The 27,739-nt window shown below is 40.2% G+C and overlaps 3 protein-coding genes across 4 annotated transcripts in view; 1 reads left to right on the top strand and 2 right to left on the bottom strand.

The window, feature by feature from the left end:
* Positions 1–10,190: 10,190 nt before the first annotated feature.
* kcnv1 (potassium voltage-gated channel modifier subfamily V member 1) lies at positions 10,191–20,061 on the bottom strand. Its single transcript, XM_074654441.1, has 4 exons — positions 19,867–20,061; positions 15,894–16,218; positions 14,354–15,021; positions 10,191–12,356 (listed from the first exon to the last, which is right to left on the bottom strand). The coding sequence occupies exons 2-4, from the start codon at positions 16,199–16,201 to the stop codon at positions 11,830–11,832; spliced, it is 1,503 nt and encodes a 500-aa protein (XP_074510542.1). The 5' UTR covers positions 16,202–16,218; positions 19,867–20,061; the 3' UTR covers positions 10,191–11,829.
* On the top strand, positions 13,132–13,672 carry LOC141779825 (prolyl-tRNA synthetase associated domain-containing protein 1-like). Its single transcript, XM_074654860.1, has 3 exons — positions 13,132–13,170; positions 13,210–13,551; positions 13,610–13,672. The coding sequence occupies exons 1-3, from the start codon at positions 13,132–13,134 to the stop codon at positions 13,670–13,672; spliced, it is 444 nt and encodes a 147-aa protein (XP_074510961.1).
* Positions 20,062–22,508: 2,447 nt separating the features above from the next.
* Positions 22,509–27,739, bottom strand: part of enpp2 (ectonucleotide pyrophosphatase/phosphodiesterase 2) — a 31,416-nt gene continuing 26,185 nt past the window's right edge. For both annotated transcript variants that reach the window (XM_074654447.1, XM_074654448.1), the window contains exons 20-25: positions 27,507–27,646; positions 27,238–27,373; positions 26,232–26,309; positions 25,976–26,108; positions 24,522–24,675; positions 22,509–23,420 (exon numbers count right to left, since the gene is read on the bottom strand). In XM_074654447.1, the coding sequence (XP_074510548.1) occupies positions 23,250–23,420; positions 24,522–24,675; positions 25,976–26,108; positions 26,232–26,309; positions 27,238–27,373; positions 27,507–27,646 (812 nt within the window). In that variant the 3' untranslated portion in view covers positions 22,509–23,249. The remainder of the gene's footprint in view (positions 23,421–24,521; positions 24,676–25,975; positions 26,109–26,231; positions 26,310–27,237; positions 27,374–27,506; positions 27,647–27,739) is intronic.

Here is a 27,739-nt window from a genome sequence, read left to right on the forward strand (position 1 = left end):
GTTACAGGTGTTTTCACAGGTGCATTCTGGGTGCAGATTATTGTTTTTTGAGGCCCAATCCCAGACTGCGGTCGAAAAGTCCTTTCTGCTTAGGAAGGAGTTACAGTTAACAGAGTTAAATGACCCGAAGTATTTAAGTAGCAGCCATGATAAGAGCTGAGCGCCTTGTGCATTATCGTGGCATTTATACGCCTTTTCATGCGAACGGGCTGCAAATAACAATAAAATAAAGAGTTTGAGATTTGAGAATAAAGTCTTTTGTATTGTGAGAAAAAGGTTGTTTTCTCATGAAATTGTGACTTAATTCTAATTAAATAATTGTAATTATCTCATATTACCAATTTCTCTCAAAATATTGCACCTTAATTATCAAAATCTAATATCTTTACATATATTATATAATCATTATACTTCATTTGTGAAATAATATTTAAACAGCGTTTTAGTTTTTCCTTCATTAAACTTCCGACAGTTAGAAAATGTGACAGAATTTAACATGCAACTGATCAGTAATCGTATGAAAAGCTGATTATAAAATGTCACCAACAGGAGAAAAAATAGGTTTGTTAAAACTAAATTAAGACTGAAGATTTGTGCCAAAGAGGAGAGAGAGAGAGAGAGAGAGAGAGAGAGAGAGAGAGAGAGAGAGAGAGAGAGAGAGAGAGAGCGCCAACAGCCTGAGGGATGGAAAGATGTTTGTGTGTGAATTTTACCAAATCATTTTAATATTTCTCTACATGACTCATAAACATAAACGCAGGGCTTCTGCTGCAGGCTTCACTCACGTCACAGACAAAGTTTTACATTCGTATTCGTGTTGAAGAGCTGGTTTTATGTGACATCAACATCCACGTTGAAACGGTAATCTAAAAGGATAAATTTACCACCATGTCTAATGTCACTCAGTCCGTCTTAACTGTGTCAGCCTGTCACATAACACCGTGGAGGACCGCTCACAGCAGAAAACTGGTTGTTAAATATATTTAAATACGTCACTTGCTCTGACCGAATGCCAATATGTCGACATTCAACGTATCCGTGGTTTACAGAGACGTACAATGCCAATGTAACCAAGTCTAAATATGCCTCTAACAATAACAAAAAAATTACCACAGTTAATCCTAGAGTGATATCCTGGTTTGAGGGTAAAGACAATGTATTTACACTGAATATCTAATTGGTCTTTGGCTGTAGATAATGATTGACTTCACTCAGAGAAATAATAACCAGACACACAATAATTATTTTTCTGTACCAATATTATTGAAAATTTCAACAATCAACCCCACATTAACTCAGAATGAAAAATATTAACAAATGAATAAATACAATTAAAATAAAAAATCTGGCCAGAAAATGTTGAAGTTTTGCTGCAGCTTTAGTCTCTTCATTTAGTTGTGCACAACTACAGTCCTTATTTTAGTTTAGTCCAAAAGTCATTTTAGAGGAGGTCTTCCCAATCCCAAATGATGGAAAGATCTTACTGGTGTAATAGTAGGAATGAAAGCCAAGTCCTGCTCAGACCTGGAGTCCAGAATCCAGATCTGCAATCCACTAGCCACGGTCGCTCCTGGCTTTAGGAGTCTATGTAGAGTGGAACCGCTCCTCTCCTCCTTCACACCACCACACCTCTCTCAATGTCAGGGCTATTTCAACAGAATAAAGTTTTCAGACACCACGTTGTAATATCCCCAGGTCTGGATCTTATGTTCCTTTTCTTACAGAGAGCTGACTTATCGTCTTCTCCCTCTACAGCATGCAGCGAAAAGAAAAGGACACTGCGCAGCTCTTAGCTACAAACAGGCTACACACAAACACATTACACCTTCATACATGTGAGCTAAAAGTCAAACTTAACCACGGTACAATCATTAAACACTGGACACATAACTTTATAAAATCTTAACTAATAGTATGCAGCAACAGTTAGCATACATTTCATACATTGAAAGACAACACACACACACACACACTATCTCCAAGACGAGCTGTGCGGCTAATCTGAACGTTTGTATTCACTACTATTGCAAGGTAACATTTAGTTTTAAATTAAAAAAAATGACAGTTAAACAAGAAATATGAGCTTACCTATTTCAACAGAATAAAGTTTTCAGACACCACGTTGTAATAACCCCAGGTCTGGATCTTATGTTCCTTTTCTTACAGAGAGCTAGCTTCTCGTCTTCTCCCTCTACAGCATGCAGCGAAAAGAAAACACACCGCGCTGCGCAGCTGCCACCTAGAGGTCATTACCACCAAGCGTTTGACAACTGCTGCAAAATGTTGAAAACAAATGACTCAAGCAAAACAAAGTCGCTTAGCCTGGTCTATCTGTGTCTGATTAGGCAGTGAAATAGAAAACTCATAAATCAATTTCAACACTTTTCTTCCAAACTTAAATTCAAGTGAGCTTGTAAAATTATACTACATGTCACATTATGATAATTATGATTATGATGATAATGATGAAGATTTTGGGTGGGTTACACTAACATTTTTTCCTAGACGACAGGACTGGTTGTTTCCCCCTTAAAGATAAATATTCAACCCGATATCACAGGAAGGCGTATAAATAGCATTAGACGTAGACATTATCACGTCATGATAACCAACACAGTCTCACGGCAGTTCGTGAAATAGTCATGAAATTTAATCTATTTGATTTGTGTACATAGACACGAATTTCTCTTTTTTTTGTGACGCTCAGCATGACTTTCAACAACATATTTTTTGTGCGTTTTGCTACAAGAGTCCAACAACGCGTGACGCACGTGTTACTTTCTGCTCTGGTCTTTTCAAAATAAAAATACATCGTTAGGTTTAGGAATAGATCGACTTGTTTAGGCTTAGGCAACAAACTACTTAGTTAGCTTTAGGAAAAGATCGCTGTTTGGGTTTAAATAACACCGGCAGTGGTGTGACTTAAGTACGGAAGTTACGTGACAAAAACTACTTAGTTAGCTTTAGGAAAAGATCATGGTTTGGGTTTAAATAACTCTGGAAGTGATGTAATTTAACTACAGAAGTTAAGCGCTCTTTATACTTACCAGTTCACAATTACGTGGATTACATACGAATTGATTTCGTGCTGACCATCACGAAAAAAAATTGAAATTCGTGTCTATGTACACAAATCAGTACATTACATTTTTGACTATTTAACGAACTGCTTTGTGACTGGGCTGAAAATAATCAACTGCTTTATAATTCACAGTGTATGTAGGTTGCTTTGCTCTGAGCTTTCTCTTATTTGTAGTTAATTAGTTTGCAGCCATGAAATTACAGCTGAAAGTGTAATTTTACACCACGGCTGGTACAAAAACAAAAGATCTTTTTCTTCAGTTTTTGTCTAAATCGAATCACTGGCATCTGAGGAATTGAGTTGCTTAATGATTCATTGTCTCTTTTTCAGTTTTATTGTATATCAGAGATGGTTGTGGCAGAGTGCTTTCAGACAGACACAGCTGAAATGAAGTTGAGTGAAGCTGCTCGTTAAGTGCAGTTAACAGGATTCACCTGGTGCCTCAGGTGTCACTCAGTCCTCATTAGATGAAGGACAACAACACAGACCGCTCTACTGCAGTTAGTCTCATTATCAGTCAGCAAAAGAAACGATGAAACGCATATTTTTAGAAACTTCTCACTGACTAATTTATCTCCCTTTTATTTCCTTTGAGCTCTTTATAGTCGCATAAAGCCAGTTTATTTGTGCTGCAGCTTTCAACAACAAGGGAATTCAAAGTGCTTTACATGAGACAGAGAAGCATTAAGAACAGATATAAAACACAGTGCAACAAGGTGCAAGCAAGCACACATAAATATATTCTTTCATGGTTAGTAGAAGGGGGATATTTTATTTACATTACTCACAATTTATTTTCCCCTTTAAATATAAATATTATATAAAGTATGATGGTATGCATGAACAAAACAGCTTTGAAATGTGATTTAAGTACCAAAATAATCAACACAACTTATAATACACAGTGTATGTAGCTGTCTTTGCTCTGAACTTTCTCTTAAAGGGACTATTTGTAACTTTCAGAAATGCTTCTTAACAGCGACACCTGTGGCCGTGAAATCAACGAAAGTCAGCGTCGGGCTCGCGCTTGCTCGCTCTAAATATACCTGAACGAGCATCGCTCAAAACAGTGAGGCGACACACGTCAGCTAAAACCACAATATCACTCTATATTTCAGCTGCTTGGCAGTAATGTTAGCTGACCAGACGAAGGTCTCTCCATGAACATGATTTAGATCTGATCCTAGTGTTGGCTTTTCCTGCCTAAGTGCAGGCTGAGACAGCGGGGCTCTGCAGCATGTCTCCCTGCTCTCTCCCTGCTCTCTCCGCCCGCAGCCGGAGAGAGCAGGGGAGACACAGGCACCCGGTCGGTAACGAGAAGACAACGTAAAGCTCCGTCACTTCACAAGACACGGGAAAGCTCTGTTGGTCTGGAGGAGCTGCAGCAGTTATTTCTGCACAAGCGTCCCCTGTGCATTCACTGGATATTCTCAGAGCTAAACTAACTCTTCTGCAGTGTGGAGTGAGCGCGCGTTCACGTCTAGAGGTGGAGCGAGCTGAGCTGTCTGAGTGAAGGAGAGCAGGCAGAGGAGGAGGGTACAGCGGCTACACGCGAACGCGCATATGCGAGCGCGCATGTGTGACGACCCGCTACATTTATGCGCTTACAAAGTTACAAATAGTCCCTTTAATTGTAGTTACTCTTTAAAAATAGTAAAAATAAATAAATTAAAAAAAAGAAGAAAAGAAAAGAAAAATAGAAGATAAAAATAAGCTAAAATACAATAAGACAAATCAAACTTTAGCGGTGACCAGGTATGTAAACATATCTGCAGCAACAGGGCGGGTGGGAGCGGAGGTGGATGGGTCCAACAAACACAAGGCTTTCACCCAGCAGACCGCTGCTCGTGTCCCGTGCGTTACGTTTCACTTTCGCGTTACAATCAGCTGTTTGTTCGTGTCCTGTGTTCACAACAGTCACATTTTAACTGTAAAAATTAAATTTTTTTAAGCCTAACTATGTTGTCTTTTCCTAAACCTAAGTGGTCTTGTTGCCTAAACCTAAACAAGTGTTTTTGTTTAATTCACGACACTAAGCATGTTTACTGCGACCGAAAAGTGACGCTGAGGGGTCGTTAAGCATGTATATATAAAAAACAAAACAAAACAACCCATAAATAACAGTGAACATACAAAACAGACTTTCAATAAGCAACATAAATCCGAAATGGAGAAGGAAGAAGCAAATGCTTGTCTAGTCATGCCCAAATTATGGATATGCTGGAAGGACAAGGAAACAACACTTACTATTTACTCGGGAAGGTACTGTTTGATTTTTCAGAACGTTTATATTCCAGAAGGAATTACAAACTTCATGTGAGACTTTGTTACATTAAAGCAGGGTTAAAGTGAAGTTGCACCGCTTCATTACTGAACAAGTACAACAGCACAGCTGAGGGGATCTAATGTACTTGAAATGGTATAAAATGTATCTGGACTGCAGCAGTTTGTTTCTCCTGACAGGATGATGAGCGTCTCCTCAGCTCTGTCTGCAGTGAACAAAGTGTGCAGAGCTCTGGAGAGGCTCTGTTTTAGTGCGGCCGCCGCCACCACCGCCACCTCATGATTTAACTCTCACTCAGGAAACACGGGCCAGGAACAAACACTGCTCTCATTACAACACATTTTGTTTAACTGTAACAGAGAAGGAAGCTTACAGGAGAAAATGAAGCACCATATGGGCTTTGAACGCTACAGTATGGCTGCACGAACTAGCCTCGGTATATCTGGCGCCCTGGGAATGAGAACGGGCTGGGTGCTTAGAGGACGAATTGTAATGAATTGGGTGACTGCCTTGCAGCACAATCAGGCCAAAACCTCCACTTTGTGTTACAAGAAATATCAAAATCTAATGGAAATAAATGAAATATGAAAAACTTGAACAATATATTAGATGCCATTTCTATAAAACTTTATGCGATTTGTTGAATGATGATTTAAATGAAATGAGCATTTTTATAGATATTGTAAGTGTGTGGAAGCTGACCCACTTTGCACTGAGCAGGACTCTCGTCTGTAAACGTCCTGAGGAGATGAGGACGGTATGAGCTTCGTCCTTGGAGCGATCTCCATCCACCTCCAGCGTCTGCTCGCTGAACAGAACTGGGCTAATGAGGAGTACCGGACTGGGAATTCTTGGAAAGCTGGAATGATCCGTACAGAGGAACATTGTGTTGTTACCTCGGCTCGCTCTCCAGTGTGGTCGTTATTTCTGAGCAGTTGACATGTGAATAAAACCGTTTCACGGACACTGCAGACGTGTTTTAAAATCTGGTCGTATAATGTGACATATTTAAGGTTTGATCCTGTCCTGTATGTCTCTGTGTGTACTCATTGTAAAAGACAGCAATGAGGTTACAGGTTCCTCCTTAAATTTCATGACTATTTCCCGAACTGCTGTGCCACTGGGCTGGCTGCTGAGGCTTTTAATGTTATACATTCTGTAATGTTATACAGTCATTTCCATACATCTGTCAGTCCTCAGGGCATTACATGCAGCTGGATATATTGACATATGAAGCTGCATTAACACATTCTGCATCCAAAGCAACGGAAAGACATCCTGTTCATCAGAAACAGCCTCTGAGACCCAGAAGAAACCTCTCTGTGTGGCCTCGTTGGAGCTAAATATATTCAGTTTTAAAAGCAGAGCAGACGGAGTCCCAGCAGAGAGGACGGAGACGGGACACGCCGGCGGGCAGAAGACGTGTCATCACACGTGTCATCGCCCAGGGACGACTGAGCCAGGAGGACGCAGGGTGACCGGAGGACGACGGTTTAAACTTTAAAACTCTAGTTTCCTGTAACCCCAAAGCTATTTTATCATGTCCTACAAATCCTTACAAAATAACTAAGGATAAATAACAGCTAAAATGTACAAATATTACCAAATGTTTAACCAAATTACTGCAACCAGGAGAACCCAGACAGGTCGGCAGGTTAATCAACGCATGACATCAACTGATCACATTCCTGCTCCCCAGAGGACGAACCCTTTAGATTTAAATGACCCCATGACCTTCTGTACAGAAGTGAGGCCAAAATATCCCAGATACTGGAGCTGCCATCTTGAGATTTTGACATCATTTGGAGCCAGACTCTGCTCAGTAGTGATCGGGAGGTGGAGCCGCGGTATCGAGGTGACCCGCCCGAGCCAATCGCGAGCCGAGCACGGCCGCAGCTTATCATCGAGAGAGACTCACAGCTGTCAATGATGAGGTCTAACCTTCTTTTTATAGTATCAAATAACTAATTAAAACCAAACTGATCAGAAAAATGAACACTTGAACATCAGCGTAATAAGAATACCTAAAATGACAGAAACCATCTTTGGGAGAAATGTATTTGACGTGTACTTTGGCTTCTTAGTTGGGCCCATGTCCCATCCACTAACATGGAGGGGTCGGGATTTATGAGTTATACTGCCGCCAGTCATCAGGGGGCGATCCAGATGTTTTGGCTTCACTTATGGGGAGCTGTCATGTCGTCTATACAGTCTCTGGATTGTATGGATAACTGTTACTCAGTGGAGTAGGACCCACACATAAGACACACACCATGTAGCCACAATGTATCCTCATAAAACGATTTGTGTGATATCTTACGAAAACTGTATTTTCCTGCGTTTTTTCTACAAATGTCCAGCAACACAAGCGATAAGTGTACCCCTGCAGTGTTGGGTTGGTTAGGTTGAGGAAAAAATCTCAAATCAAACAAAGTTCCGTTTAAATTCTGCATTACTCCCCAAAACACATTGTCCTGTATTTTGGTCAGTATATTTAGTCAAAAATAAAATAAAATACTGGAATCAGCCTGTAAAAATATCCACTTTCAGCTCTCTACCCTTTCTGTATCCTGTTAAATTTTTTACACTTTTAGCTACTATATTTATATTTTCACCATTTTAATGTTTATCTGACCTCAAAACACATTAGTTTTTGATCAAATGTAATTATAAAGATATTAAATGTGCTAAATTTGATACCCAGACCATTAATATAGCAGCAAACAACTATTTGCTATGTAAAGGAGTAATATCCACCTGAGCAGAGAATGAAGTCTCCTTCCCTCTGTGTGTTGTAATCAGAGCTTCTCTGTGCTTTGTTGACATTTCACATTTCTCTATTTCACAAACTAAAGTGCTACTGGGCTGGTATTTAGCACCTTTAATGTACAATGTAAAACATGGTAACTGTGTGAAGCTTGTAAATGTGAGCAGAGGTCACTTCAGTTGAAGGATCTGTCTTTTGTTTTGGCAGAGTTTCATCAGAGTGGCGCGAGCAGAGCATCAGAGGAGGAAACACTGGAGGGTATTAAAACAGCTCAAAGGTAAACTATTATGACAAGCAGAGACTCTGATCATCACACTGCCTGAAAACAAAACACTTAGAAAGGTTGATAGTCTGTTTAAGTGTCTCTGATACACCTCATGTTGTAGCTTGAATGTCCACATCCAAGATTATTTTAATGAGTTTAAAATGAAACATGCCGACTCTGTTTCCTCCGTGACACTTTAGATTTTATTAGATTCCCTGTCACTTTACCAGAATTTATTTCCTTAGATTTTTCTCAAATTTTTCACAGCTGTATTTATGTTTATGTCACACTTTGGAAACAGAATATTCTCGAATCAAACAAGTCTGATTTCTACGATGGAGTATTAGGGTCACATTGAGGAAAAAAAAAAAATCAGAGATTTTGAGAATAAAGTCATAAGTTTAATAGAACAAAGTCGTAATATTATGAGAATAAAGTCATAAGTTCACAAGACAAAAGTTGTATTATGAGAATAAAGTCAGAAGTTTAAGAGAAAATAGTTGTAATATTCTCATTAAATTCTGACTTTTTTCTCGTAAAGTTATGACTTTATTCTCGAAATCTCAGATTTTTCCCCCTCAATGTGGCCCTAATACGCCGTTGTAGATTTCTGCCTGTTCTTTACATTAATTAACAACATTCATCATCACTTTGCTTTTCTTTAAACTATATTTAACCCTCAAGCCTTCAATTATCCGATCCTTACTCTCCTGTGACTTTGTTTTCACACCCTCATTATAAAGATTCACTGTTTGAGTTTCACACATCAGTTAAGCTGTGAAGGTTTATGGTTCTGTTGCATGGTAAAAAAAATATTTTTATCTTGCAGTGTTGATGCTTTGAAAAGGTTGTCCTGTGCCTGACTGCACCTGTAATATAAAAAGCCAACATGAGGAGATGGAGCGGTGAGTTGTAATGGAAAAAGAAGTCCTCTGGGGAACCACAACAGGCTCGAGAGGATGACAAGCCTGTCTAGACGAAGATGGCGTTAAGTAGGACAGGAGATTTTACTGAGAAGCTCAAAGCAGAATACATTGTGATTGGTGGATTTCAGCATGGACAAGAATAAATACAAAAAACGTTGTCTGATCTGACATTTCTGTGGATCAGGTTTGGTTTGTTTTAGCAGCCTAGTCTCACCAAATTGCACATGAATGAAATTGCCAGTTTCTTAAGTCATTTCATCACAATGCCTTCATATCACGCCGAAGATCCGAAGATTTTTTCACTCGGAAGACGAGTCATTTTGTCATCATGCGCCACTGAGCAACTCTAATAGGAATGAACGGGGCCCCGCCTCCAACGCTGTATCCAGTTCTCTAAATACATCCATGGAGCACACCTATTGGTTTAACTTACGATAATATTAAACTTGTTTGATTTTTTCAGAACGTCAAGACCAGAAAAAGACTGACTTCAGACAGCTTGGACTGAATTTTATGACCACCTCACACTAAACGATCGAGATCACGGGAGCAACTCTAGCAAAACTCTCAGGATTTATTCCAACATTGGAAATATGTCTGCGACAGGGAAATCGCTTGAAAAGTCGTTTGGTGTGAGGTCACAAGTGACAAGTCAGCTACTGTTTTTGTGCATCTATCAGCTTCTGGATCTGAGCTGTGCTAAAGAAACATTTTGTGAAATCCCTGGTAAAGAGAAAAAACACCAGATATCAAATCTACACACAGCAGCTAATCTACAGCCAACACTGTAATAAGGCAGAAAAACATGGTGGCAGCAGCTCCCAGGTCAGTGTTTTTATTCAGGCCTTCAGGCCGTCACTGTGATATTTGAAAAGACCACTCTGACCCACAGGACAAAGTCATTTATTGCACGACTGAGTCACAGAGTGAGAACAGAAACTATACAAGAGAGCGCAGAAGCACCGAGGTACCATGAAAACACAGCCTGTAGGGTTGGATACGGACTTCTACACAACACTTACTAATGCATGTGTACTCTCTGAGAAGAAGGGTGGTGCAGAGAGATAACGTGATGTAGGCATGAAAACACAAATAGGTTTATTTCCCCACTGAAGAGTTGTTGTTGCTACGAATCTGTTTGTCTGAAAACACACTGTGAATTGTGGGAAACATCTCAGAATGCTTGAATCAAAATACACGTTAGTGTTACTACATTATGTTCATATAAACAACTGCAACTAGCTTTCATTACTTTCATTATCGATTAATCCGCTGATTATTTTCACGTTTTGTCTTTAACACATCAGAAAACAGTGAAAAGTGGCCATCACAATTAATGTCTTGTTTTGGTAACCGAATGTTTACAGTGTGTGTGTCACATCACTAAAATGTCCATTTTCAATTCCAGCTGGGTGCCTGTATCCAACCCGGTCTCACGGGAAGGCGTGTAAATACCACGCGTGTCATGAGTTCGCATTTTTGCGTTTTCTTGTGTCATTTGTACACCACGCAAATGTCCACAGTTAGGTTTAGGCAAGAAAACCACTTAGATTACTTTAACCAGACCAGAAACATTAACAAATATGAATACCACCATCTTCATTACGAGTTTCCCACTTACTCTGTAGTCACACTTGATTGTAGAAACAGAATTTGGACAGACCCTCTGCAGATACACCAATTAGTTTGCTGACAAGGGTAAGCATCCACCCCATTTTTAATTTTTTAAATGTATTTATTTTTAAAATATTTTATTTATTCTATTTTAATGTTATTATTCATTTTATTTAGTTATTATTAAAACCAGATGCTGACGGCCAAGAACCAAGAAGGTGACGACCAAGAACCAAGAAGGCGACGGCCAAGAACCACACCAACCATGTCGGGAAGATGTCTGTAAAGGGGAGACTCGTGGGTACCCATAGAACCCATTTTCATTCACATTTTGGGGTCAGAGGTCAAGGGACCCCTTTGAAAATCGCCATGACAATTTTTCCTCGCCAAATTTTGAAGCGTTATTTAGTATGACATGGTTGGTACCAATGGATTCATTATGTTTGATCCTGTTGAATCCCTGTTTCATTATGTCATTATATATGTTTCATATGATACCAGTATCTTCACTCTAGCTTTAAAACTGAGCCGCTACAACCTAAAAAGCGCAAGTTGGGTTAATGTGTTAAAGAAATTAGAGGCTTTAAAACTAATTTGCATTAACACGTTATTATCGTGTTAACTTTGACAGCCCTAATTTTAACTTCCGTGAGCTTGTAAAAACTGCTAGAAAAATATGACGCACTGTGCCAGAGAGGAGCGCACGGCACGCACGCCGCACCATATTTTGCAGGCGACGTGTTTCTAGCGACACGTCTCAGTGTGATCGGGGCCTCACAGCACAGAGGGTGTCAGTGCCTTGCTCATGAACCCTCCAACCTTTCACTCTTGTGGGGCTGTAACTTGCAGGGCGGTCACTTTAACCATCAGGCGTGGACCGGTCTCCTGGTTCTACCACCACAGGTCTTCTCCTCCGCTGCCCCGGGTGCTCGCCCTGTCCTGCCCATGCAGCCTCAACATCTCCAGGACGTTCCGGGCGTAGGCATCCCTCAGGTTGACGCCTCCTCCCCCTCCTCCCTCACCCGCCCACCCCACCGAGCCGCGGGCCAGCCTCTTCAGCATCTCGCCGTGCCGCGTCGCCGCCTCCTTCATCTTCAGGGTGAAGTAGCAGGCGGAGAAGCGCTCGTTGATGATGGCGATGGGGAGCGACAGGATCAGGATCCCGGACAGAATGCAGAGGAAGGCCAGCACCTTCCCCACGACGGTGTCGGGCCGGATGTCTCCGTAGCCGACCGTGGTCATGGAGGTGGTCGCCCACCACCAAGCGGCCGGCACGCTGGTGAAGGTGGTGGCGGGAAGGTCGCGCTCCAGAGAGAAAACCACCGCGGCGAAGATGGAGATGCCGACACCGAGGAAGAGGAGCAGGACGCCGACCTCCTCGTAGCACTCAGCGATGGTCAAACCCAGAGACTTGAGGCCTGAACAGAAACGAGGACAGAGGAACATTTTATTAACACATCATGTATAATCTCCATTACTGACGAGAATTTTCCAGATGAAACCGTCAATAGATTGACGTTCTTCCCTCCATGCCGACAAAATAAATGCAACCACAGATTTTATTTCATTTTATTTTATTTGAAAAGGGACACAACATCCAAACTAATGTAAATGTACCCGAGTTAGCTTGATGGTGTTGAAGCTTCCATGTGGGAATAATACTAAAATCTTTGCCTCTCGCCTTCACTTCTCTTTTTTCCTGTTTCCTCCCCCCTCTCTCCTTGTTCTCATCGTTATTCATGAGTTGAGTCCAGGGATCATCATCCTTCCCAAAATCACCCAGATCAAAGCACTTATTCGTCCCAGTAATCACACTCTCTCTCCTCCCTCAGCAATTTGCCAAAATATTAATCAATATTTTTTTTACTCTTCTTTGTCGTCCTCAGAAAACGTCCCGGCTGTAATCTCACAGCAGCAGCTTCTCACCGAGGGGAATCTCAATTTCCTTTTCTCTCTCCGGCTGCTCACATCATGTAGTTGAAATCCGTGGACACGCGTGGAGGGAAAACACCGTCGTCTCGCTGATCATGTGCCCTTGAGCCAAGTGCTTCACCTGCTCAGACGAGGCTGCCTCTACAGCCTCACAACCACTTATGAGTTTTTATCTGCACTTTTAGAGCGTCTAATTTTAAAAACTGACCCACATTTTATTCTTGTTTACTCTTTTCCTTCAAACAGCCTGCTCTTTCCAACATGAATACATTTCAAATGAAAGCTGAGCCTCGGTTTGTGGTTTGTACATTTGAGTCTTTTGCACTGATGATTTTTTAGAAAAGCTTGTGGCCGGTGTCGGCTCGCCACGACCGCCAGGTGAACCTCAATGACCTCGCCAAGAAGCTTGGTGTCGGCGGCGGCAACCTGCGCTTTGTAGACGAGGCGGCCATGTTGGAGAAACTCAAGGTGGATCAGGGCTGTGCGACAGCTCTGGCTCTGCTCTTCGACAAGGACCAGATCGTGAAATTCGTCCTGGACCGGGACCTGGTGGAGGGAGGGCACGAAATGGTCTACTTCCACCCCATGATCAACACCACCACCATGGGGCGCCGACCGGACGACCTGCTGTGCTTCCTCAAGGAGACGGGACAAGAACCCGTTCTGGAGAGCTTAATTTTGGTAAAATTTGACAATAGAATAGGAATAATTTTGTTTTACTTTGTATGGCACTTTTTAGGCGAACGTTTTACTGCCGTCTGGTAGTCACTTTCAGTCCAAAATGGCGGAAGCTGGGCGCTGATGTTCTAATGGAATGAACAATGGACTTTCACTTCTTGGCAATATACGTTCTTTGGTTAACGTCAACCATGACCGTTTCCTAACCCTAACTATGTGGTTGTGTTGCCTAATCCTAACTTCCTGTGAAGTTTATTTTGAAAGGACACTATGCATGTAACAAGCTTATATTTACACGCCGTCCCTGTTCCGTCCAAAAGTAACACAAGAGCGGAACCCCGTGCGTTGGTCTCCGATGCCGAGGGGCACTGACCAGGCGGCAGTATTTCACGAGTTGGAAGTGAATGTGTTGTATTTTAGCGTGTTAGCATGCTATCATTAGCCACTTAGCAGTGAACAGAAAGTCCAGCTGAGGCTGATGGGAATGTCATTAGTTCAGCAGGTATTTGGTCATAAACTAAAATATTGGACACTATAAAATGTTGACCTGATGATGGTGCTAGATGAAAAGTCAGAGGATCACCAGAGTTATTACAATTCATGGTGAGGGGAACATGAATGTCAAGCATTGATTTTGTCTCCTCACTATCAACACCAACTGAACCACCTGAAACAGATTTGGTCCAATCATATGTGACGCCCAAACAAGACTTTTCTTTTGTCAACCTCAATATCCCTTAAAGTCAAGATGCAGAATAACTAAAATGTCTTTTTTGACCATACTAAAGCAGTGCCGTCTGTTTACCTGTCGAGTGTCGTCCCAGCTTCAACATACGGAGCGACCTGAGGAGTCGGAGGACCTGCACCACGCGGCCCATGTTCTCCAGCTCTGTGGATCCTCCGTGGAGGCTCTCCACCGCCAGCGTCACGTAGAACGGCAGGATGGCCAGCAGGTCGATCACGTTGGGAACACTTTTACTGAAGCGACACTTATCCCTCACGCAGAGGAACCGAAGTGCCAGCTCGCCCGTGAACCACACCACGCACACGTACTCCAAGGCATCGAACAGCAGCGGTGCACCGATGCCAACGTCACTCACGCCAAAGTCCTCCTCTAAGTCCAGCGAGATGAGCACCATGTTGATGACTGACACCACCACGAAGAAGATTGAGAGCGATCCGAAGGTGCGAGCAGCGCGGGATGATTGGGGTTTCTCCAGTAGGTCCCACAGGCATCGACGGAGAGCCGGGCAGGCGGCACCCACAAAGTCCTCATCGGCGTCCTCGGGCTCAAACTCTTGCCGTACGTCGAGATTCTCCTTCTGGTCCTTGCGGCGGTAGTAACGCTCGCGGCAGCAGGGGTTGATGCGAAGCTCGTCGATGCCCCAGTACTCGATCTCCTGCAGGAAGGAGATCTCACACAGCTCCTCGCTCACGTGCAAGTGACCCGTCCGGTAGTAGTTCATCACGTACCTGTCAGCAGAGACACACAGACCAGCCGTGACACAGCAGTTCACGAAATCACAAACTTTAATGTATTGATTCATGTACATAAACACAATTCCTTTTTCGTGAAGGTCAGAACTAAATCAATTCGTATGTACTTCACAATTACATATTCACGTAATTGTGAAATATTGACGTAATTGTGAAGTATAGAGATTGCCAAACACTGCGTAAGGAGGAGGTCGGTGTGGATGGGTGGGTCTAAAAACACAGGACTTATTTTAACCCAAATTGCGACCTTTTCCTAAACCTAACAAAGTTGTTTTTGTCACATAACTTCCGTACTTAAGTTACGCCACTTCTGGTGTTATTTTAACCCAATTCACGATCTTTTCTTAAAGCTTACAAAGTCGTTTTTGTCACGTAACGTTCGTACTTAAGTTACGCCACTTCCGGTGTTATTTTAACCCAAATCGCGATCTTTTCCTAAACCTAATTCAGTTGTTTTGTCACGTAACTTCCATACATAAGTTACGCCACTTCCGGTGTTATTTTAACCCAAATCATGATCAAATTAAGTAGTTTGTTGCCTGTATTTGTGCTATGTACTTACAGTATTAACATTCCACCACTGGTCTGAACACACCTTAGATCTCACTAATTAACACCTAGTTTCTCATTAGTTTAATCTCTTAAAGACTCCTCCTAATGTAAAGGTTTTGCAAATTTTTTTTTTTAACTTTGGTGCCCAAATGAAGTATGATATACTCAGCTCAGGTTTCGTAGGAATGTTTGACTCTGGTATATTATTGGTATATACTTTACAACGTAAGTTAAGGTGTTATTACTGTAACAGGACACCATGCATGCCTCAGGTAGGAGAACAAGGCGCCACCTACTGGAATGTCTGTGAATTTCGGTCAAAGAAGAATTCGTTTTCCAGCAAGTCGGCGTCGTCGCAGAGCTCCAGTGCCAGGTCTCGGCCGCAGCGAGCCAGTTTCCCCAGCCGGGTCTCCGGGTAAGACGCCAGCAGCTCCTGCGACAGCACATAGCGACTTCCCCCGACGTTGATGACGAAGAAGTCGAGCGGGTCTCTGACGCCGGACGCCGTCGTCTCGCTGAAGAAAACACTGGAGTCCAGAGACACCGGGGAGTTGCTGTCGCTGTACGACTCCGCCCCCGCCACCAAGCTGTAGGTGAGGCTCATGGTGGAGGAGGGGGGAGCTGGTGGGGAGGTGAAGGGTTAACACCACTTTATTCAAGGAAAAGCAGAAGTCCAGGGAACCTGAAAGCTCCATTAAATGACTGTTTTACCACAACAAGCTGCAACACACAAAGTCCAAACATATTATCACCATTACATCTCTCCCTAAAAAACATTTTATAGACCTGCTTTAACATATATTTTTTAGCACATTTTGTATTATGATTCCACAGCTACAGCACTTTTATTTTGAGTGTTTCCCAAATGTTTCTACTAGGGCTGTCAACGCAATAATAACGCGATAACACAAATCTTTAACACATTAAAGCAACTTGTGATTTTTAGGTTGTAGCAGGCTCAAGCGGGTTTTAAAGCTAGAGTGAAGATACTGATATCATATAAAACTAGACAAAACCTAATAAATCCATTGGTACCAACCATGTCATACTACCTTGTCGCGAAGGAGGCTAAATAACGCTCCAAACTTGCGCAAACTGCCATGTCCATTTTCAAAGGGGTCCCTTGACCTCTGACCTCCAGATATGTGAATGGAAATGGGTTCTTTGGGTACCCACGAGTCTCCCCTCATCCGTTGAAGAAATTAGTGGCGTTAAAACTAATTTGCGATATTATCGCACCAACTTTGACAGCCCTAATATATAGTATGTTCTTTGTTTCTATTTTCTATGTTAGTTGTAGTAGTCTGGTATATTTATAGTGTATTCTAATATATTATTGATATTGTGTATTCTATAGATGTATTTCTCCAGTGTTGAAATGTACATTTTATTTACTGTTTATATGCATTGCCTGGAGAACCTACTGCTAATAAATTACATCAATCTATATTCAGCGCACACATCTTAAAATGTAACGCATAACATAAAGCAGCATATTTGTCCAATCCCATGTTGATAAGAGTATTAAATACTTGACAAATCTCCCTTTAAGGTACATTTTTAACAGATAAAAAATGTGCGATTAATTTGCGATTAATCACGATTAACTATTAAGTACCATTACATCTCTCCCTAAAAAACATTTTGTAGACTTGCTTTAATATATATTTTTAGCACATTTTGTGTTATGATTCCACAGCTATAGTACTCTTATTTTGAGTGTTTCCCAAATGTTTCTCCATTTTCATTATTAGAGGTCTTCGTGTGAAGCTCGTGCAGATTTTAAGATGAGTGTTATGTGAATAGTAGTAGTAGTAATAGTAGTAGTAGTGGGAGCAGTAGTGGTAGTAGTAGTAGTAGTAGTAGTAGTAGTAGTAGTAGTAGTAGTGTTAGCAGTATTGTTGTACTGTTGTTGTTGTTTTTTGATATCAGGGGATGTTTGGAAGGAGCACTTTTCAGAATATCCTCACTTAACTTCAAAACAGCACAACAAGAATAAAAGCCGAGGAAGAAGCTAAAAGACAAATCCACGAAATGAGAAACAGAGAGAGAATAGAGAGAGACGAAGCCTCTGGTGGTGTCCTACTTCTAGCAAATCTCTGGCTGCTGCAGTTTTTAAATATTTTAGCTGGCTTACCTAATTAATAGATCTAATGCTACTATTCCTGTGATCATTCATTCCCTTTTACTAGGTGCCTCTGTCTAACAGTGTCATCTCACTTATTCTTACACTCTGCATATTACATGAGGCCATTTGAGCAGAAGCTGAGGCGGCATGACAGACGGGTCGGTGAAGGGAAACAGAGAAACACCACACTTTAGTCCTTCTGCAGTAATGACGTGGAACTGAATTAAACATGCAGTGATTGTAGATATTTATTCTCTCAGGGCCCCAAGAGATCCGCTGTCAGGGGTCCAGGGTCTGTTGTCTGCTGTTTATTCCAATCAGTTTCTCTAAAACATGAAATATGCAGCAGCTGCTCTCCTGAGTTTGATTCTGATGTGGGATTTAGTTCGTGAAACAGTCACAAAATTGAATGTATTGATTTGTGTATATACTATAGACACGATTTTAAAAAAAATTTTCGTGATGGTCAGCACGAAATCAGTTCGTATGTAAACCAGGAGGTATAGGGAGCAGCGCTTAGGGAGGAGGTCAGGGTGGATGGGTCAAAAAACACAGGACTTTTCTTCCAGGAGACAAAGTTGATTTACGTGTCACGTAACTTTTGTACTTAAGTTACGTAATTTCCGGAGTCATTTTAACCCAAACCACGATCTTTTCCTAAAGCTAACTAAGTAGTTTTTGTCACATAACTTCCATACTTACTAGTAAGTAAGTAAATAGTTATAATAGTATGCATATTTATAATATTTTTTATTATTCAACACAGGACATTTCAGTAGAGACATTAAATATGACAATAGAATAGAAATAATTTAGTTTTACTTTTGAACAGCACTTTTTACAGCGGACGTTTTACTGGCGTCCGGTAGTCGCTTTCAGTCCAAAATGACGGAAGCGTAGCTGTGCTGCTGGGCGCTGACGTCCCACAATGGAACAAACAATTGACTTTCACTTCCTCTCAATATACGTTCTTTCCTTTCCTGTCTTCACTGCTCCCCTCTCTCTACATTTAACCACCCGATGAAGGCAAAACAAATCAGGGACGTCCGTCCAGACACGTGAAGTAGAACAGTCTTGAATTCCACCTCCAGTAAAATGAGACCTGGAGCCCAGAGTCCCTGAGGTGCATTACATGATACTGTCAAGTGCTGAATTCCTCTGCTGAGGATGAACCGGTGCATGGAATCTGGGGAAATTAACTGTGAACAGCTCAACTCCACTTTGGGAAATGACATTCAGCTCTAGACTAGTTAGTTGTCTCTCGTTATGAGATTCTAAAGAGGATCTGTGTGTGTGTGCATATTATAAGATCTGACAAATAAAGAAACACTGAACAAATAAATACATTTTCCTTTTTTAGTTGAGGGAATCACACATTTCTTTTTTATATTTAACCAGAATCGGACAGATTTTTACATAAATGTGTTGTTACAAACATTCATCTGCCTACAATGTGCTGTACAAAAGTAAAACTAAATTATTTATATTCTATTGTTATATTCTACCAATTGGCCTGTGTTAAACAATAAAATATTATAAATATTATAAGTGTTTTCAGTCCAAAATGACGGCTGTTGTCAAAAAAACACCAGCGCCCTAGTAGATATGAAGGACTCATTGTAAGATAACAAAAACACAACAATTCTTGTTATCAGGTGATTATACACTAATGAAAAGATAATATTATGTTCCATTTCTGCTAAAAGATCCCCTGAAATAATACAATCTGTTCCTTTAAAGTTTATTGGAATTAAATAAAAATGTTTTAAGAGAAGAAAAGACTAAATAAATCCCTTTTATGTTAAAATTAAAAGATGTTTTAGAATTATTTCATTAATTGTGGCCTCCATTTAATTGTTGATTTTGGAAACATGTCTCAGTTTAACATCCACTGAGAAGTTTTGTTATATTTTTAAGGATTTTTGTCTCTATAAAAATGACTGATTTCTAATTATCCCACTAATGAATATTATTGGACTTTATAGTCAGGGATGTCATATTTCTAAATCCGCATTGACTTGAGTTATCTTATCTTGCAGCTATCTATATTCAAACACAGTTTTGATCGTTAATTGAGAGATTATCATGACAGCAAGTGTAAGATGACAAAAACCCAGCCGGTAAAAGCAGGTGAATCTTACCTGGTCCAACGGAGGAGGATCTTTGTTCACAAAATCCTCGTGCAAAGTAAAATCCAGTGCAAATTAAATGTTTCTATGAATGATCCCATGATGACAAAAACAGAGGATAAAGTTGCACCTGTAAGATGCAGGAAGAGGAGAAGTGTCCTGATCAGACCGACATGAGGAGGAAGGAGGCAGCTGAGGAGCCGAGCAGCTCTCTGCTGCTCTCAGAGCTTCGCGGTGCACGTTTAAAATAGAGCGATGCAATCTATGAGGGGTGATTAGTGACTATATGAGGGGCGATTAGTGATCCATCTATCTATCTATCTACCCATCCATCAATCTATCTATCCATCTATCTATATATATTATGCCTATATGAATTATTAATTTCTGAATTCTATGCTTATTATGGGGTTATTTCATGGATAGAGAATAAAGTTATGTTCATGTTTTGTTTCTAAATCTTTGATATTTGGACGGAATACAGATTCATGTGGCTCTTTTCATGCATGATTAAATATATATTCACATTTATTATGAATAATGGCGTTTTTTTATTGACGGTGTAATGTTATTAGATATATTTAGATTTTTTTGATCCTCTGATTGGATAATTTACCTAGCATCTCTGTATGTATGTGGATTAGTTAATATACCCGATAAAGGTTATTTAAACAGAAATGTTATGAATGAGTAATTAAATATGCTTCTCTTTTTAACTTGTCTTGTTTAGCTTGTGGTGTTTTTTCTCTTCAGGAAGGTGAATAAGAGCTACCGAGGACGGTCCTGCCACATCATCCTGCATCTGGATTTCTCATCAAGAAGATAAAAAAACAAAAATATAGAAGTTTAGTTTGATTTTGACTAAAAATCAAGATATGCAGATGTATACACACAGACTGTAAACACATGCACATGCATTGTAGTACCACATAAATCCACTTGATGGCAGGCATATGCAACATTTTGGTAGTACATAAAACATTACACCATCATAAAAGAGGATTTTTGACTATTAGCAATCCGATTAATAAGCAGGAACTGGTACTTCCTGTTGCCTTGTTTACATAGTGACAGTACAGGACTTATTGACATGGTTCTCAATGGTATGGCTAAAGGTGAGGTTTATCTATGTGACTGACTTTAAATGCAACTAATTTCTATACTGCTTTGCATAAAAAAAGGCAGCATTCATCATCACCGAGGGATGTCCAAAGTTGATCTACAGAATTGGGATTTTGAGTAGTTTTCTAATCTCTTGTTTTTACAAATACCAGCTGTCAAAACCCCCCCACAAAGTTCTGTTAAAAACACTGTTGTAAGAGAAATATTGGATTATCTATTTGTATTTTATTCAATATTAAAGGGACTGTTTGTAAGAATCAGAAATTGGTTGTAACAGCGACACCTGTGGCCGTTAAGTCAACGAAAGTCAGCGTCCTGTTGCTCGAGTTCGTCCGTGTGCACGTGCTAACTGAATGTGAGCGAGCATCCGTCAAAACAGTGAGGTGAGTTACGGTCTCTCCCGCGTCCTCCGACCGCGGCCAACACTGTTTAACAGACGGGCTTCACTAGATAGAACTTTGCGGTTTTGGTGCTTCCGTGCAGTTTGTGTCGGAGTCGGAGTCTGAACAGTAGCCACACACGAGCGCACATGGGACACCGACCCGGATTGATTAGTACGTGTAAGAAGTTACAAGCAGTCCCTTTAAGTTTCCATGTCCAACTTGAACCTTTCTCCGGTTTTCTGGTGGGTGCAGGTCGACGACTCTGTGTGCATTTATCCGTAAATCTTATCGGTAAATCTAGCAGGCATCGCGAAAAACGGAGAAATACGATGACTGTTTTTTTTTTTTTAAATCTGCGGCAGAACAGCCGCGGGGACGGGAACGCCCACTGGTTTGATTGGTTTGATTGGCTCGTGGAATACAGGAAGGCCCCCTTATCTTCTTCTTCTGTTAGTTTAATGGCAGGTTTCAACCGTTACTTATAAGGTGCATACCACCACTTACTGTACCAGAGTATGTAGTATGAGATATTGTCCTGAATTACTTTATATCAATAGGTAAATAAAGGAATAATTTAATGATAGTATTAATAATTACACTCAAGACAAATAAAAATAAAAACACTACATTCTATGATATATGGCAACACTGTATGATTCTGAATAGTATAAGTTTCTCAGTTTTGATAGTTTTATCAAGTTTTCTTTTATCAAATTGATTCTAATCTAAATAACACCCCTGAAACATCTGTGCTGCTCTCCCCCTACCCATATCTTCTAAGTGTGCAGCCCACAGCTGGACAGCAGCTGGACTAACTTAATATGCAGCACACTTCATTTAGTAAAAACACTTGTTTATTGTGATGAAATTTACATAAAGCATAAATAGGTCTCACAGGTGGTAAATGTTTTAGGGAACACATTAATACATCATCATTGACATTATTGTTATTGTGCACAGAACAAAAAGTTAACACACACACTCACAAACAATCAACAGTCAAACATAAACAGAAAATATCTTGAATTCAACATATATACACACACACACACACACACACACACACACACACACACACACACACACACACACACAACAACAACTTTGCATTATCATTTCATTCAAAAAATAAAGACAATTTTTTCTTAATCACTGAACATAATGACATAATGAGAAACTGTTCATAGTGTAATGACATAATGAGTCAACAGAGTGGATCAATAAAGGAAACTGAAAATGTGTAGCCTTGATACTGAGGTGATGGTTTTGTCTGGGACTGATCCTGTTGATGGCTTTGTAGTGCAATTAAAGATTCACTTACCACTTTAAAATCATCAATTTTTACACATATGGAATATTGTTTGCTAGAAAATAATTCAAATGTTTATGCACTATATATATAATAAAAATATATATTAAAAAATGTTCTTGGTTATCAGGGGCACATCTGCAGCAAGTGTAAATTACTTTAAGGAAGGCACTATATATACACAAACACACACATATATATATATGTATATGCAGTATATATATGTGTGTAGGTCATGTTGTTCTTGATGTGGAGTTTTTTTCAGTTTGATGTCATTTCATTGAATTTGAGTGTTGATCATGAAACAATAGCACCAGAGCAGAGGAACTGCTTTTCTTTCCTACTGCTGAACAGAATAAAGTGAACAGTACAACAGCTGGTAGCTCAGCCTCAGTGGTGTTAAAGCTGTATCTTAACATGTGGATGAAATGAATACGGCAGCCGTGGCATCCAGCGAGAGCTAAAGCTGGTGTCGGTCAGTGTAGAAGAGATGATCACACCTCCTCCTTGTACCACATACATCCACCACGGTTGGAAAAAAAGATCAGCAACATGAATGTTAATAGAGCCGGCAGCAGATATCAGATCTCGCTCTCGTAGGTGTGCATGTAGGTCTTGAGCGAGAGGATTTCAGCGTAGCTCCGGGTTGTTTTGCGGTACAGGTCCAAGCCAGTCAGGATCTCCACATCTCTGACTCGAGCAGTGTGCATCTTCATCAGGTCCTCCACCCAGCGAGACTCCTCCTCTGAGCTCTGCAGGGAGGCGGCGAGGAGCACAGAAAGAAATCCTAACTATAAATTTAATTCTTCAGTAGGCACTCGTCCTGTCATGCCTGTATCTATGTTTAGAATGTACCGGTGGGCAACTCAAGATGTATGAGCCATAATATCAACGGCTCTCACTTGTCACTCTCACTAACTAGCTTACTATCATGGACAAAAAAAGATGGGTGGTCAGTTTTAGCTACGAGGAGTTGAAGGCACTAATCGTGACGGTGGCGGAGAGGAAACCCCAACTTTACGGGAAGTTTTCTTTTCTCAATTAACCCTCTCCAGAGCCGGACGTCAAGCAAATTCAAAATGAATCGTTCAAAAAAGAAGAAAGGTCAGAGACACTCTTCTGGAAAAAGTAAAAAAGCCTTTAATCAGATGGCTATTTCATGGTGAATTTCTAAAGACATAAACAACGCTGGTACATGTAAAGATAGAACTGGGTTAGACAGGGCCGGCTCTAGCCCTTTTGGGGCCCTTGGCGAAATTTGGATTCTGACCCCCAGAACCCAGAACCCTAACCCTAGTCCCGTAAACCACAGCACATCCAGCCCAGATTTTCCCTGATAAAAATATTCTTTTAATTTATTTAAATACTTAGTTTCTTTTTTAAATTTATAATAAATTACACTTAACTTTTATAAACAAATAAGTGCGGCCCGGCAGTTGCAAAATGCAAAGTGCATTTCTTTCTTTCTATATTTATTAATTTGCACAGCGTCATTTTTATTATTTATTTATTTTATTTATTTTATTTATTTTATTTATTTTATTTATTTTATTTATTTTATTTATTTTATTTATTTTATTTATTTTATTTATTTTATTTATTTTATTTATTTATTTATTTTTTAATTAATCGTCTTGGGGAATCCCTAAGTTAAGAAGCTTCTGTAAGAGCTAAATTCCTATCCCAAGATAAACCAAGATTTTTTTCCTAAATGCAGTCAGGAAACATGTTTTTGTAATACCAAAAATCCTAAATGTCATCCTAAACTGAGATAAGAGAGGATTTCAGACAGGTCTCTGTTGTGTGTGGTTATTAAACTGTGATAATGCATTCAAAGACATGATGTTCCTTACGTTGCAGGTCTCGTCGTTGCTGGCCCGGTGTGGCAGGATGAAGGCAGCGCTGCTGAGCGGACCGCTACACGAGTCTGCAGCCTGTGTGAAGTCTAAGCAGCTGGTCAGGACCACAAAGAAGTGTGTGGGGACGGGTATCATCCCGTTGACATACCTGCAATAAAGGTCCAAACAAAACACTTGAGCTCAACTTGTTTCATTTGAATGTTGTTTCCCTTTAACCAGGATTAATTTTGCTCTTCTTATTTTGTCTATAAAGCATTATCTTTACAAACAAAGCACAATATCTGATTGTTTTTGTCAAGAACAAATAGCATAAATTTAAACTTCATCAGGAGGAAATTGTGATATGTTAGTTATTTACTAATGCTGTGTGGATTGTTATTCATGTGTTGAGTCTTTTATGTTGTGCATAGTGTCTTTATGCCTCAATGTTAGTGGAATTCATATGAAGACAATAGGGTTGTCAACGTCAACGAGATAATAACCAATTAACACAAAATCGTTTTAACGCCACTCCACTAATTTCTTTAACGTATTAACGCAATCAATCTTTCGGAGGTTTTAACAGGCTCAGTTTTAAAGCTAGAGTGAAGATACCGGCATCATGTGAAATTAGATTATCATAAAGTGGGTATGTCTGTAAAGGGGAGACTCGTGGGTTTAGAACCTATCTTCATTCACATACTGTATCTGGAGGTCAGAGGTCAAGGGACCTCACTGAAAATGGCCATGACAGTTATGCCCTAAAGAAATTAGTGGCGCTAAAACAAATTTGCGTTAACTTTGACAGCCGTAGAAAAATCTCAGATATTTTAAACAGCACAAAAAACGATTGAATAAATTAATCTGAAAAATACAAAGCACAAGAAATGTATTAGATGAGAATTAATTTAAATTATTTAGACTGAGCTACCCACTGATGTGAACGAGAGCTGCAACGATTAGATGATCAACAGAAAATTAATCAGCAGCTATTTTAATAACCCATAAGTCATTATGGCAGCAGAAATGCTCAACGTATGATGGTTCCAACTCAAATGTGAGAATTTGCAGCTTTAACCTGTTTTAATATCATTATAAAAAGAATATGTTTCCGTTTTGGACTCTTGATCAGACAAAACAAGACTTTTAAAGATGCCACTTTGGGCTGTGGGAACATTTTTCATCATCGTCTGATTGACAGATCAATCAATTATGAAAATAACCGTGAATTGCAGCCTTGAACTTAGAGGAATGTTATTAAGTTTATTCAGATGCATGTACGTATAACTAAACAAACTGAGGAGAAGTCTAACATAAAACACAAAACTGAGCCCGCTTCAATCTCCGAAAAATCGATTGCGTTAAAGAAATTAGTGGCATTAAATCGAATTTGCGTTAACGCGTTATTATTGCGTTAACGTTAACAGCCCGAAGCTGAATCATAGTTGAAGTAAAATGAATGTTCTTACTCTTTTATCTTCTCAGCGGAGTCCCTGACACCATCATAGTCGTAGTCAAATATCGGTCCAATGAGCACATTCACGCCGTTTCTCTCAGTGGCGAATTTCTTCACCAGCACTCTCTGGAAGTAACTCCATATTCCTGAGAGAGAGAGGTGGAAGAGAGAGGAAGCAAAGACACCAACAGTGAATCTATCAGCACTGATTTGGCTTGATTTTGGGACATCTCGGCCTTGAAAAAACTTTGATTCCCTGATTGACTTACTCCTGAATGCAGGATACATGGGAACGGTGTTGGTTATGAGGACAGCATCATATTTCTTGTCTATGGTTGAGGACAATTCTGTCAATAAAGAAAAAACAAAACATGATTAAAAAACAATTTCAGGTGCAGTAATGGTAGTGAGAAAATAAAGACCCAGACTTCATGAAACAGCCAGCATAAAGCCTACGAGTTGTTTTACTAGAGCCTTTGTTTAAAACTTATAATAATATAAGCCCAAATATTAAAGTAACTAATGATTATTTCTACAATCAATTAACAGATTTTAAATTTTTTCTAGAGACGACCTTGGAGAAGTTAGAGGAAGTATACACATGTGACTACGTCCGGTTCTCAAAATAAGGTGTTAACAAAGGGAACTGTATATACAAAATACATTTATGGAAATAAGATTAATGGAATATATTCACCAGAAGTATAAAACATTACATGTCCCTTATAAATTAAAAAGAAAATACCACTAATTTGTGAGGGAAATGTCTTTATTCTTTGCTTTTTGCTGGAGTTTGCTGGAAATTATTTTTATAAATAATTCCTGACAATAACTGATATATTTGACTTCAGGACATCTATGACTACATACATGCTGAAAATCAAACATTTTTACTCTATTAATTTAGATATTTTCCAAAGTAAAAGTCCCTAGAAGTGTATTATTCAACTTTTTCCCATGGTCTAGTGTTGAAAAAGTTAACAAAAATCACAATAAATCGCAATATCGAATCGAATCGGCACCCAAGTATCGTGATAGTATCGAAACAGGAGTTAGGTGAATCGTCCCAGTCCTAGGTCGTGGAAACGCCCGCGAGACGCAGCTGAGATGCGAGCCTGCAGGGAGCCGGAGCAGACAGCTGCCAATTGTGGTTTGTATTCATTCAATCAAACATTACAGCAGTGGACGTTGCAGACACACCTGGCAGAGATCACCTCTCTAGTTTCTAGAGTGTAATTCAGTGTCTGAGTGTTGAAGCTGTGGTGGTTAACTCACGTGGTGGATACATGAAGGCGTAGGTGATCTGTTTGTCTGCTCTGTAGTTGGTACAAGACTGACTGTAGGCTGGAGGGACTCTGGTATCAGGTCTCACACAGTTGGACAGGGCATCAGGCAGAGGGGACACTTCTACCTGTAGGAGGAGAGGTCAGAGGTCAACTGGCATCTAGTTTAAACTACTGGTGTTCTAGTAACAATGCATTTAATTTAACAGTAAATATTCACAATAACGTCCACCAAGGCAAAAAGCACAGGAGGAAGAGTACCTGTCTGCTGACAGCGTATGATGTCCAGAGAGGCATAGAGAGAGCCTCGCTGTAGCCGCTGATGTAGTCGCTGTGGTGGAGGATGGAGTATTTGGTACGGAAGAGAACAGCAGGTCGACCGTACGGCAAGTTCCTGCTGTCTGAGAGAGGAAGAGCACAGAGAGGAGGACACAGCATAGGTGTGTAACACGACACCGAAAACACACAACACCTGAAAACTAAAATGCATTGTT

Source organism: Sebastes fasciatus, chromosome 12 (assembly GCF_043250625.1).
Source record: "Sebastes fasciatus isolate fSebFas1 chromosome 12, fSebFas1.pri, whole genome shotgun sequence".
Lineage (NCBI taxonomy): Eukaryota > Metazoa > Chordata > Actinopteri > Perciformes > Sebastidae > Sebastes > Sebastes fasciatus.